The 13,787-nt window shown below is 45.0% G+C and overlaps 1 protein-coding gene across 1 annotated transcript in view; it reads right to left on the bottom strand.

Annotated features, from left to right (window-relative positions):
- The window catches only part of ttn.2 (titin, tandem duplicate 2), a 225,324-nt gene that overhangs the window by 182,289 nt on the left and 29,248 nt on the right, over nt 1-13,787 (bottom strand). The window contains 7 exon segments of the mRNA XM_062431355.1: nt 6,208-6,258; nt 7,984-8,370; nt 8,658-8,846; nt 9,039-9,164; nt 9,965-10,249; nt 11,012-11,243; nt 11,981-12,149. Of these exon segments, the coding sequence (XP_062287339.1) occupies nt 6,208-6,258; nt 7,984-8,370; nt 8,658-8,846; nt 9,039-9,164; nt 9,965-10,249; nt 11,012-11,243; nt 11,981-12,149 (1,439 nt within the window).

The raw sequence follows: 13,787 nt of genomic DNA, 5'->3' as shown, positions 1-13,787 counted from the left end.
GGTGTTGTCATCAATGCTACTGGTGAGTCTGACTCAAAAGCTTGTTTAATCTGAGAAACTTTTATCACAGCGGCAGAAGCCTGCAGACCACAGCCAGATATAGTTGGAGGATCTCTAGAGTAATCAGGTTTAGATTTTGGGGCTTTGATAGCAACCTCTGATGGAGCTTGTGAACTCATGGATTTGTCTCTCTTCTCCAACACAACTCCAGCCGCTGATAGTTGCCCAGCCTCTGCAACTTGAAACGTCACATCAGAAATGCTTGTAACATCTCCCGTCGTATTTCTAGCAACACATTTGTAAACTCCAGCATCAGTGTATGTGAAATAGTTGATATACAGTCTGTAGACTTTATCCTCTACCTCAACTATGTATTTTCCAGCTGTGATTTCGAGGCAAACATCATTGTGATACCATGTGACTTCTGGAGAAGGTTCACCTGTCATTACACACTCCAACACAGCAGTGTTGCCCTCACTACAGGTGATGTTTTGTAATTCATTGACTACTTGAGGAGCTTCGCCAACCACATCAAAGGAGAAAGTAAATTTGTGTTTGACAGTTTGAGAGGCTCTGTCGTCACTTGGCACGTCTGGAGCTTTCTCTGTTATGGCTTGAGGTCTATGCTCAGTGCTTTCCTCCAGCATCTCAGGGACAGGAGTGGCAGCAGTTATTCTGATTTCTACTGGTGAAGATGTAAAAGATTCGTCTGAGCAGCGGCGTCGGTGGATCACCCCCTGAGGTACCTGTAGTGTTTCCTTTCCTGTCTCCATGTAGGACTGTAGTTCCTCCTCCAACAGGCTCTCCTCGTTTAGTTTCTCCTCCGTTACAATCACCTCTTGTGTGACCCCTGAGGATCTCAACATCTTTTTGTTTGAGATCTCAAGAGTGGCACTGCAGATGGATTTGCCATGTTTATTGCTTATGACACAGTCATATGTTCCCTCATGGTCTGTGGTTGGATAGAAGACAGTGAGATTTGATTTGTTGGATTTGCTCGTGATATCGTAGTCTGGGTTGTGGGCTAATGGGTGACCGTCTTTGAGCCAGGCAACTGTGGGCAGAGGATCACCCTGGAATTGACAGGTGAACTCTGACATCTCACCAATTTTTACTTTAACTGAGGATATTTCTTTCACAAATATGGGACGAGATCTTCTGGCACTCCCCTCCCTCTCTTCAACTCTCTCCCTCTCTCCCAAATTTGACTCATCTTGGACTCTCCTATGTTTCTCCTTCATGGCTGTGAGTTCAAGGTTTTCTACACCAACTTCACCACCCAACCTTTTCAACTCTCTGCTTCTTTCCTCTTTCCTCATACTTGCTAACTCTGTTTGTTGTCTTAGTTCAATGTTCTCTCTATCTCCTATCTCTGCTCTCATTCCCCTCTCTTCTCTTACCTCAGCTTGGAAGCGTTGGCTGCTGGATTTATCAACAGTCATAGTATACTCCTCCCTGCTGTGTCTCCTCTCTGTCTCTCTTCCCAAATCCTCCTCTGGACTACAGCATGGGGAGTGTCTCCCAGCTGCCTGAGCTTGTGTTGGTGAGGCTCCACCAGCAAGAAAGCTCTCATCTTGTTGGGATTCTTGTGTATAAGCAGCCAGATGAGCAGGTGAAGGTATTCCAGCAGCTGTAGGCATATAGGTTGGTTCCTTATGTGGAGGTGGAAGGTGACCAGGGTATACTTTATGAGAAATGCCAGCATTATGAGCTTCGGTTCTATCAATTGGTGGAACATGAGTCTCAAGTGGCAACCCAGAGACAGGTTGTTTGCTTTGATTGTCCAGGGCCCACTCAGACTCCAGTTCAGCTACTTCGTCTTGTTCTACTACATCTTGTTGCCATTTCAGGATGCGCTGAGCCAGTGCTTCTTCCTCACTTACAAAGTACTCACTGTCCCTCTGCAACCTGGTCTCACGGCCCTCTGTCAGTAGCTCGCCTGTAGGGGGCCACTGCGGGCTATCTTCCTGCTGATCTTGGAAACCCGAAGGAACTGACTCACTCAAAAAGAACTTCTCTTTGGCTGTTTTCTCTCTGCTGGGAACCACTTCTGGTATTAATTCTGCAGCAGAAGCCTCTGTGACATTTCTTCCAACCTCAGTGGTCCTCTCTGCCTGAAATGAAGAGTAACCATCCACCCAGTCGGACTCTAGCTCCACAGCTTGCTCTTGTTCCATAAGAACATCCTGTTGCCATTTCATAATCCGGTGTGTCAGGGCCTCCTCCTCACTGGCAAACTGCTCGCTCTCATTCTTCAGCTCAGAAATGTTCTCCATAGATAGCTGGAGCTCACGCTCTTCTTTTGTCTTCTCACACAACAACTTCTCTGCTCTTGCGACTGTTCTAAGTGATGACTCAGCTTCCACTTCTGCTGCTCTAGTTTTTATTCTGGGAGACTTTTGTGTGACTGATGCCTCAATTCCCAGTTCTCCTGATACGCCTTTCATTCTGGCTTTTAGCAGAGGGGAAGAGGTTTTGTCCTTTTCTACTCTAGCTTTTGACTTAGGTGACTTCGGTGTTGACATGGTCTCAGTTTCTACGGTTGCTATTTTCTCCACCATCTCCTGCTCAGTGTAAATGGGCCCCTCAGGCTCCATGTATTGTGTCTCTGCTGGCATGGGCAGGCCAGTTTCAGGGTGGAATGTCTCTTCCTCTGACATTCGCATGCCGTGCTGCCATTTCCTGATCCGCAGCGCCAGGAGTTTTTCCTCACACTCCATTCGTTCAGCATCCAGGCTCTTCTCATATTGACCTCTCAAAGACTCCCCTGAACACTCCTCTTGATATGGCTCAACTCCTTCAGTTGTTAGGTCATCTGGTGTTACAGTGTCACTAAAGAACTTCTCTTTTACAGATTTAACTGGCTTTGACACAGGTGATTCTCTGAGTCTGGCCTCTACTCTTGCTTTGGTTCTTGGTGATGACTCAGCTTCCACTTCTGCATCTCTACCTTTTACTGTGGGGGATTTTGGTGTTAGAATGATTGGTGCTTCAACTTCCATTTCTTCTCCTCCGACTTTGACTTTAGGTGATTTGGGTGTTGACACAGTATGAGGAACAGAATCTAACAATCTTGCCTTCATTCTAGGTGATTTATGGACAGAGGAGGGCATGGTCTCAGTCTCTACAATTGCTCTTTTCTCCACCATCTCCTGCTGAGTGTAAATGTGCCCCTCAGGTTGCATGTACTGTGACTGTGCCGGCATGGGCAGATCAGTTCCATGGTGAAATGTTTCCTCTTCAGGCATTATACTCCCTTGCTGCCATTTCCTGATCCGCAGGGCCAGAAGTTTTTCCTCACACTCCATCCGATCAGCTTCCAGACTCTTTTCATACTGAGCCCTTAAAGATTCCTCAACGTGCTCCTCATCATCATATGGTTCAACGGTTGTTGATATATGTTCTGCGGCTTCACTGAGGAACTTCTCCTTGATAGATGTGACTGGCCTTGACCTGAGTGACTCTGTGAGTGATGCTTCCTTTTGATCAGACACAGATTCCCCAGTGTAGGTTGTAGTTTCTGGATATGCTAATGTTTCAGAGTATGAGACTTGAGCGTGTTGTAGCTCAGCCTGAACCATTGTAGTCTCCCCCTTGTGGTCAGCAAACTCACTGTGATGCACACTTACCATCTCTTTGACTCCATCGTCTGCCTTAGATTGAATAAAACTCTCTCTGTTCTTGTCCTCCAGAGTCATGAAATATTTTTCACCTGATTTCCTGTCAGTCTGTGGCACCATTGTATCAACCAGCTCACCTCTCATGATCTGAATGGCCCTGGTTCTGGACTGAGGCTCAAATGAATGTCTCACACGAGGCCGACAGGACTCACTGCTTGAGGATTTACTTTGATGCTCCCTATGACTCTCTCCCAAATCAAAAGATCGACTGAAATGCTGGACATCAGGAAGAGAAGCAGGCTTGACCCTGAGCCTGTCCATATACTCTTTATAGCTTGACTCGCTGGCTACTGACTCTGACTCAAACTCAGAAGACGACATGGTAGAGATAGAAAGCCTCTTCTTCTGTTTGACAGCTTTTTGAAGTGTAGTAAGCTTTGTTCTTACCTCGTTGTGAAGGCTCTCAGTGTCACTGAATCTCTCACTGTATCTATCACTGCACCTGTCACTAAACTTGTCACTAAATCTGCCACCAGTACGCCGGTCACAGTAGATGTCACTGAATCTGTCGTTAAAGCGCTCAGACCTGTCAAACATGGGAGGAGGGGATGGTGCACGCTCAGAGGCAGTCTCCAAACGTTTAGATTCTTTATCTGACTGTTTTTCTTTTGAATGAGAACTGGACCAAAAGTACACAGTACGTACCAGAGCATTCTTAGATCGAGATCGTCCCTGATGGACTTTGGACATCTTGTCAAATGGAGATCCAACACACCTGAGGTCGACCCTAAACTTCCTCTCCTTTCTTTGCTCTGCTATGGTGTCTATGCTTTCATGGGCTTTGGCAGAACGTCTAACAAAGCCCAGGTAGTTAGCCGACTGCTCTTTCCTCAGTGATACCAAAAGTGATGCTGTGGACTCTGCAGAACCCTCGGTGTTTATTGCCATTACCTTGTAACTGCCCGAGTCCTTCTCTTTGATACAATCAATAACCAGACTGGTTGTGTGCATGTGCATTCTGCTGTCAGTACAAATCCTACGTCTATGCTCTTTAGGAATAGATCTATTGTTATGAAACCAAAGAATAGTCGGTGGAGGGCAAGCAACCAGTTTACACTTTAACTCCACTGATTGCCCCTCCAGGACTGACTGGAACTTGAGTTTCTTGGTGAAAGAAGGTCTGATGTTCTCCGTCCACGAACTGATGGAAGAGTTTCTGCTGGAGCACCGATTGGCTGACACCAGGCCATGATCCAGGAAGTCCTCTGTGTCGGAGAAGGCACCTCTCAGCTGTCGAGTGCTGGTGAGTTCTGTGCTACTTTGTGGTGTTTCTTCTTTACTTTGGTGATAAAACAGTTCTGCAAACATAAAATGAAATCTGTCAGAACAAGACAGCCTCCGGGTGTAAAAAGAGAGAAAAGGATTTGAATGAATCATTAATGGAAATATTAAATGCATGCTGCAAGTCACAATGCCATAAGAAATAATTTCACTCACCATATTTGTTCGAATAAACGCAAGACTTGATTCTTTTTATTAGAAACCTGCAGGAAGTTTTGATCCTTCGTCTGTGGAAATTTCTTCAAAACATAAATTATTTTATTACGATTAAAAAAAGCATAATATTTCCGAGATGGACTGCTTACATTCGCTCGTTTTACTTTTAGATATTTGCGCTGGCTTTTAGTTGAATATTCCTTACCTGACTTGCAGACAGGAGAATAAACGCCCTTTCTAATCCTTAAACTTAAGCGGACAACATAATGTAAAAGTATCAATGAGAAGCACAGCTCTCCAAAACATATTTTATTTTCAAAAACGTATACAAATGAAGCTGTAAAATTGGGTGAGAAGGCGTTTATTCGAACTAATATAGTTTACTGGTGTTATTTAGAAAGCAAACCACAGGAATCACATCCCACTATCTGCAAGCCAGGCTAAGAAATATTTTGCAGGAGGAAGACATCAGTTCCAGATGCAGTAAACCTCCATATCTTTTAAAGGGCACTTCAAATCTGGAAGCTTTAAAAGATACACATCCTGCACCTTTTCTGGGAAAAGATCAGAGGAACCTTCATGCCAAAATGAACTTTTGGATGCAAACCCCAAGTGTCAAAAAGTGGTACAAGCAAGTTTTGTCAGTGCTCGCCTGAGTGAAACCATGAATATTGTCAAAAATAAAATAATAATATAGTATAATAATTATACATGATAACCAGAATCTTCTATGAAGACATATAAAGATGGCATGCAACTGTGGAAATTAAGAGGTCATTTAAAAGGGACAGCTCAATATAATGACATGGTTACAAACTCTAAAAGCAGTCTGTAGATGCAGGCCAACAATAACCCAACTCATAATTCATAATTCATGCACACACACACATCTGTTTTTCTCTATTTTCTCAGCAGTTTCTCTACTAAAATCCATTGTCACTGGGCCAAAGCTTGGATCAAAGTCTCCCACTGACCGACTATTTTCAAAATAACAATCGAGTAGTGGTTAAACTCTCCCTTTACACTCATCATGTGTAGCAATAATCTGCTGTTCTGATATCTGATGGTCAGAAATCTGACATGACCTTACCTTTGACTTCTTCCTCAATCTTGGCTTCAATCTGCTCTCTCACATGAGTCACTGTGGAGGAAAAAGATGACATTAATTCATCTTTCATCTGCAGACTGTGAGGACATTGATCCCATGCAGGACAGATCCAGCGAGGGTCTCCACACCTCAGAAAGAGATGATTTCCACCTGAGAATCTGGATTTTCACTTCTCTTAATTCTTCTTTGCTGGGCTAAAATGTATTTAACTTCTGTATTTGGATCCATTCATTGAAGTAACCCAATCTATCCTATCACCTCTAATACAGCTATTAAATAGGACCACTACAATATGAGTGCCATTGTGTAAAATAAGCACACACACAATAAAAAGTGTCTTTATCTGTGGATGTAATTGGCTCAGTTGTCATCATTTAACCTAGTTATGAGGTTGGTCATATAATAGATAATCCATTTATGGTCACTTGAACAAACAGCTGGGCCAACTTCATCCACTGATGAACATGTTCTTTAGTTAGTTGCAATGGAAATGGCTTTATTTTAATTAATTTAAGTTTAATAGCTTCAATTTACTACATTCAAGTACCAACATGACAGGATCCAAACACAAAAGGCAAATGCATTCATGTCCCGTGTATGACCCATACTAGGTTTTAATCCTTTTTTATAACTACATTTAAAGGTAAGAAATGAAACTCAGCAAACACAAAGCATCTGCAAGAGCAAAGTAGAAAACAGTGACCAAACCAACACGTGATACAGACATTACAAAAAAAATAAAAAGCACCAAATGAAACAGAGAGAAAAAGGTTTGAGTTTCCTGGAAGATGGAAGTAAAGAGAGGTGACACATGTGAGGTTCGTGCATTTTCCAGAGTTTTCCAGTGTGGGAGAAGAGAGGAGGATGAGGACACACGGGATGAAAGAAGGTGGAGAGGTGAGTTTCTCTATCTCAGGAGTGAATGTGGTTCATCATTTTGGAAAGGTGAGGTTAGTAAAACCTGAAGGAAGGGGCGAGGGGATGTCCCGGTTTAATCTACTCTACAAGAGTAACTGTGATTATTTATTGCAGTTTATTAAGTATTATAATATTTTAACAAAGTGACCCTAAAATATCAGAGTTGATTAACCCTCCTGTTGTCCTCGAGTCAAGGAAGAGGGGGGGAAGAAGGAAGGAAAGGAGGAAGAAGGGAGGAAGAAGGAAGGAAGAAGGAAGGAAGGGAGGAAAGGAGGAAGCAGGGAGGAAGAAGGAAGGAGGGAGGGAGGAAAGAAGGAAGGGAGAAAGGAAAGGAAGGAAGGAAGGAAGGAAGGAAGGAAGGAAGGAAGGAAGGAAGGAAGGAAGGAAGGAAGGAAGGAAGGAGGGAAGGAAGGAACGAAGGAGGGAAGGAAAGAAGGAGGGAGGGAGGGAGGAAGGAAAGAAGGAAGGGAGGAAAGAAGGACAGAGGAAAGAAGGCAGGAAGGAAGGTAGGAGGGAGGGAGGAAGGAAGCTGCAGCAGCTGGTGTCTCTGTTTACTGTGCAACACATTCACGCTGTAGGTAGGAAATTAACGATGAAAAGCTCTGTATAGAAAAGTAACTAAAGTAACTAATTAAATTACTACTTTTGGAAAATGTAAGCCATAAAGAGAATGAAAACCATGATTGATATAATAAATATGTCAAAGATTGTAGCTTTAATGGGCTCTGATATTAACTCTGTAGATTGGCTCAGGACATCCCCTTGAAGTATTTGAGTAGGGTGAATTAATCTTGCAGGGTTTAGAGAGTGATTTCTGCAGCCAGCAGATCAAGAAGTTACCTCCTTCTTCTTCTCTGGTAACAATGAGGGTGGCTGAGCACGCGGCCTCTCCAGCATGATTGGCTGCTCTGCAGGTGTACTGCCCCTCATGCTCAGAGAAAGCATCGACTATGATGAGCGTGGCGATGTTTGTCACCTCATCGAAATGAAACACCACATTCTTGGTGGGCTGAACTGGCTGCTGGTTGTGGAACCAGCTTATCTCTGGCTTCGGCATGCCGGACACACATGCATGAAAGCGGGCCACCTCCCCGTGTGGCACTGAGCAGCTTGTGATTGACTGGATGAAAACTGGCTTTTGGCCAATGGAAGGTTTCTTTAGACTGGTGAGGCTGGTGGAGACATGCCACTGAGGCTCGACAGGACTGTCCACTGATGGTTTTTGCTCTGAAAGGAAGCATGTTTATGAGTCTATTGCTTTTTAAAAAGATCGTATCAGCTGACTTACTTTTGCATCTTGGGTAATGTGAGTGTGAGTAGTCAGCTCTTGATGCATACTCCGCATTTCTGGAGAATCTAGTAAACCATCCGGGAACTTCTCGCATACTTTAAATCGCACACACTACATACTTCAAATGATGTCAGAGTTAGTACGAGTAGTAGGAAAGTATGCGGTTTTCTAACAGACCCTTAATCTTTACAGTTAACATTCAGCTCAGCAGTAATGAACTCACCGTCCAGTGTGAGCGTAGCGGAGCAGGATGCAGCTCCGGCGTTGTTTGTGGCGGTGAAGCTGTACTCGCCCTCGTCCTCCGGGTAAACCTTGGAGATCTCCAGCTGACAGCTGTCATCAAACTGAGACATCCTGAAGAAGTCTGACTGCTTGATCTCCTTCTCCTTGTGGAACCAGCTGATCTTCACATCTGGACGAGGATGAAGGGAGAAGATATTTTGAAAGTGAGTCTAAATGAATTTTTGAGAATGAGTTCATATTAACTGTGATGCATTAAATTGCTGCAGAGTCACTGATGATTCTCTGTAGGTTCATCACTATGAGCCATGCACAATGTGTTACATACTGTTATTATAGAAATGTTAATATTTAGTTTTCTGACCGTCTCCACGGACTCTGCACTGGAAGCGAGCCGGTTCTCCCTCGTGTGTTGAGGTGCTGACGATGGGCGAGATGATGACAGGAGGAGCAATGGGAGCAGCCGAGTCTGGAGAAACCACTTCAGACACTGAAGAAGACACACAAACCTGAGTTTACATATGTCCTGGCATTGATTTGGAATATTCCGCTGTTTTTATGCTATCCTGTGAAGGTTAATTTAATAGGTAGATTCTTGATGTGTTGACACGTCTCACTTGTATATTTTAAAGGTTTTATTACAAAGAGATCAGTGTCACATATCCAATCTTGAGAGAGTCCTGGTCCCAATCTGAACTTCTCTCTCTACTTCAATTCTCACAACACTATATATATGGCGCTTTTCCACTACACCGTTCCAGCACGACTCGCCTCGACTCGCCTCGACTCGCCTCGGTTCTTTTTGCGTTTCCACTAGGGAAAGTACCTGGTACCTGGTCCTTTTTTAGTACCTGCTCTGGTGAGGTTCCAAGCGAGCCAAGCCGGTACTAAAATGTGACGTCGACACACTGCTGGCCGCTGATTGGTAGTTGTCGCTGGAAGCGTCATGAGCCGTCCCACACAAGAATCAAACCCGGCATTTTTAAATACCGGCAGCAGCGTTACAACCTAATAATGTAATGGAAAAGGAACCGTGCCGAGGCGAGGCGAGGCGAGGCGAGTCGTGCTGAAACTGTGTAGTGGAAAAGCGCCAATAGTTTCTTGTCTCCAAAAACTCCACCTTCTAAACAAATGGTCAGTCTGGAGACACAGCCTCTGGCCTGTCCTTTATGGTTAACTTTTAACCTTTAACCTAAGTAAACATCTACTTTTGGAAGATATAAAAGACAAAGACATGACGTCTCAAGTTATCACAGGATAAGGGCAATCCAGACACTACACCTGTTTTACCTTCCACGTTGAGCGATGCGGTGCTCGTGGCGGTTCCGTAGTCATTCTTGGCTTCGCAGTTGTAGACGGCGGCGTCCTCGGGGAAGACTTCGATCAGCAGCAGCGTGTGCTCGTTGCCGTCGTGAAGGAACTTGCACTTGAAGCCTGGAGACAGAGCCTGGGAGGTCTTGTACCAGAACACCTGAGGCTGAGGAATGCCGCTCACCTGCACCGAGAAGCGAGCAGGTTTACCGGCCTCCACCGACTGGTGCTCCATGTGGCGGAGGATCTGAGGCGGCTCGGGGACTGTTAGAGACAGAGAATAAAAAGCTGTGAGAACTGTCATCTAAAAATAAATCTATGCACTGGACTTTTAATGTTAAGTTTTGAGTGAATTGTTTTTAATCAGTTATAAGTATTTTATTGTATCGACGATCTGAATATCTGAATAGCTCTACACTTTTAACAAGTTGTTACTTTTTATATTAACCTTTGTGTCGTCCTCCTGGGTCAAATTGACCCCGTCTGTTTTGACTGTTCCTTCCTTCCTTCTTTCCTTCCTTCCTCCCTTCCTCTTTTCCTTTCTCCCTCCGTCCCTCCTTCCTTCTTTCCTCCCTTCCTCCCTCCTACCTTCCTTCTTTCATTCGTCCTTCCTCCCTTCCTTCTTTGCTTTCCTCCTTTCCTGCCTCCCCTCCTACCTTCCTCCTCCTTTCCTTCCTTCTTCCTCCTTTCCATCCTTCCTTCCTTCCTCCTTTCCTTCCTTCTTCCTCCCTCCCTCCCTCCTTTCCTTCCTTCTTCCTCCCTTCCAGCCTACCTTCCTCCTCCTTTCCTTCCTTCTTCCTCCCTTCCTTCCTCCCTCCCTCCTTCCCTCCCTCCTTTCCTTCCTTCTTCCTCCCTTCCATCCTGCTTTTCCCCATATGTTTCCTTTGTGCCGTGTTTCCTCTGTATACATTTCCACCCCTTCCTCTCATGTTGTTGATAGTATAATCCCAGTGTAGTCCTTCAGTAATTCAGGACAAACTCAATTTAACTACTTAGTGCTTGTAATAATGCTCCTGCTGGACTTACTGTTGACTCTGAGGTGCATGGTGCTTCTGTTTTTGCCGGCAATGAAGGTGTACTCTCCAGCGTCGGTCCTGTAGGTCTCAGAAATGGCGAGGCGGTGGACTTTCCTGATGGCCACGTAGTTGAACCTCTCCTCCACTGAGAACTGAATCTCTACTCCGTTCCTCAGCCAGTGGCCCTCAACATCGTCCTCATTCACCTCAAACTCAAAGGTTGCTCTTTGTTTCTCCAGAACCTGCGACGGAAAACATCACAGTAACTCATCATGTATCACAAATGTACATATCTGTCTTTTTATTGTTATTTAACCCTCCTGTTGTCCTCAAAGTCAAGGAAGGAAGGGAGGAAGAAGGAAGGAGGGAGGAAGGAAGGAAGGAAGGAAGGAAGGAAGGAAGGAAGGAAGGAAAGGAGGGAGGAAAGATGGAATGAAGAGAGGAAGAAGGAAGGAAGGGAGGAAGAAGGAAAGGAAAGAAGGAAGGAAGGAAGGAAGGAAAGGAGGGAGGAAGGAAGGAAGGAAGGGAGGAAGAAGGAAGTAAAGGAGGGAGGAAGGAAGGGAGGGAAGGAAAGAAGGAAGGAAAGGAAGGAAGGAAGGAAGAAAGAAAGGAAGGATAGAAGGAGGGAGGGAGTAAGAAAGGATAGAAGGAAGGAAGAAAGGGGGATGGAGGAAAGAAAGAAGGAAGGGAGGAAGGAAAGAAGAAAGGAGGGAAGGAAAGAAGGAGTGAGGGAGGAAGGACAGACGGAAGGAAGGAAGGGAGGAAAGAAGGAACAGTCCAAAACAGACCTCCCTTCTTTCCTTCTTCCTTTCTTCCATCCTTACTTCCTCCCTCCCTTCCTTCCTTCTTCCTCCCTTCCTTCCTTCCTTCCTCCCTCCCTTCCTTCCTTCTTCCTTCCTTCATCCTTCCTTCCTTCTCCTTGACTCGAGGACAACAGGAGGGTTAAAATAACTTGGGTTATAATTATTGTTCATCTCACTGTGATTTCCCGCTCGGCAGGTTCAGAGATCCGGATGTCTCGACCCTCCACAGTCATCTGGGCCTTAGAGATGCTCGATCCGGCCACCACTGAATACTCTCCAGAATCGGATATACGAACAGTCTGGATCATCATGCGGTGAACGTACTTCTCAGCTGTCACCATGTATCTGTAGACACAACACACAAAAAGCAGCCCATATTTAAGCTTTTAAAATGCTTCCTCTCTCCTCTCCTCTCCTTCCTCTCTCTCCTCTCCTTCCTCTCTCTCCTCTCATTCCTCTCCTTCCTCTCTCTCCTCTCATTCCTCTCCTTCCTCTCTCTCTCTCCTTCCTCTCTCTCCTCTCATTCCTCTCCTTCCTCTCTCTCCTCTCATTCCTCTCCTTCCTCTCTCTTTCCTCTCTCTTTCCTTCCTCTCTCTCCTCTCCTTCCTCTCGCTCCTCTCCTTCCTCTCCTTCCTCTCCTTCCTCTCTCTTTCCTCTCTCCTCTCCTTCCTCTCTCCTCTCCTTCCTCTCCCTCTCTCTCTTCCTCTCTCTCTCCTCTCATTCCTCTCCTTCCTCTCTCTTTCCTCTCTCTTTCCTTCCTCTCTCTCCTCTCCTTCCTCTCGCTCCTCTCCTTCCTCTCCTTCCTCTCTCTTTCCTCTCTCTTTCCTCTCTCCTCTCCTTCCTCTCTCCTCTCCTTCCTCTCTCTCTCCTCTCTCTCCTCTCCTTCCTCTCTCTCCTCTGTCTCCTCTTCTTCCCTCTCTCTCCTCTGTCTCCTCTTCTTCCTCTCTCTCTCTCTTTCCTCTCTCTCTCCTCTCCTTCCTCTCTCTCTCCTCTCCTTCCTCTCTCTCTCTCTCCTCTCCTTCCTCTCTCTCCTCTCTACTCCAACCAGTCGAGGCAGATGTTCTCCCACTGTGAGTCTGGTTCTGGTTCTGAGGTTTCTTCCTGTTTAAAGGGAGTTTTTTCTCTCCACTGTCACCAAGTGCTGCTCATGTGTGAATGTTGGGTCTCTTTAAATTAAACCTGAAGAGTTCGGTTTAGACCTGCTCTATGTGTAAAGAGCCTTGAGATGACTCTGTTGTGATTTGGTGCTATACAAATAAAGATTGATTGATTGAGAAATCTTCCAAACAGACCAAATAAAGAGTAGAAGTTGGTTGCTATTAACGTACCTTTCGTCAGATGTGTCCAGCTCCTCACCGTCCTTCATCCAGATCACTTGGATGTTTGGTTCAGAGACCTCACATTCAAAAATGGCCTTTTTCTTCTCAGTTATCTTTATATCCTTGATTTTCTTCGTGAATTCAATCACGCGAGCTGAAAACGGCAACAAAAAGAGTTACGATGATCAAAAGGAACAGGTGAACAAAGGTCTCAATGTGAGAAATAATGCTAAAATCCAAACTCTATTTCTTATCCTTAAACATGTACACTTTGTATTATAATCAAATTCTCTCCCTTCGTTCAGATCCACTGACCCGATAAGAGCCTTGTGGCAAGAGGATTTGGGGGAGGAGTTATCTGATGTGTTGTGGGACGAAATTCTTAGTCGTGTGCATAAATCTTCAATATGTGCGCGCCATGGCCTTATTCAGTGCACGTATTACACTAAAGAGAGGCTAGCTAAGATCTACCCATCTCTGTGTCATAGTTGAAGAGAGGATTGAGCCGAATGCTCTCACCGCATTGTTTGGTGTCTCCTCCTTTGTACCTTCCCTATCACAATCTAATAGAGATGTTATTGCCTTTGTCACCTTATTAGCGAGAAGACCAATTTTGACTAAATGGAGACTAAAAGGACGAGAAGGAAGGAAGGACAGATGGAAG

This window comes from Scomber scombrus, chromosome 13, assembly GCF_963691925.1.
Source record: "Scomber scombrus chromosome 13, fScoSco1.1, whole genome shotgun sequence".
Classification (NCBI taxonomy): Eukaryota; Metazoa; Chordata; class Actinopteri; order Scombriformes; family Scombridae; genus Scomber; species Scomber scombrus.
This window is presented reverse-complemented; position numbering and strand designations above follow the sequence as displayed.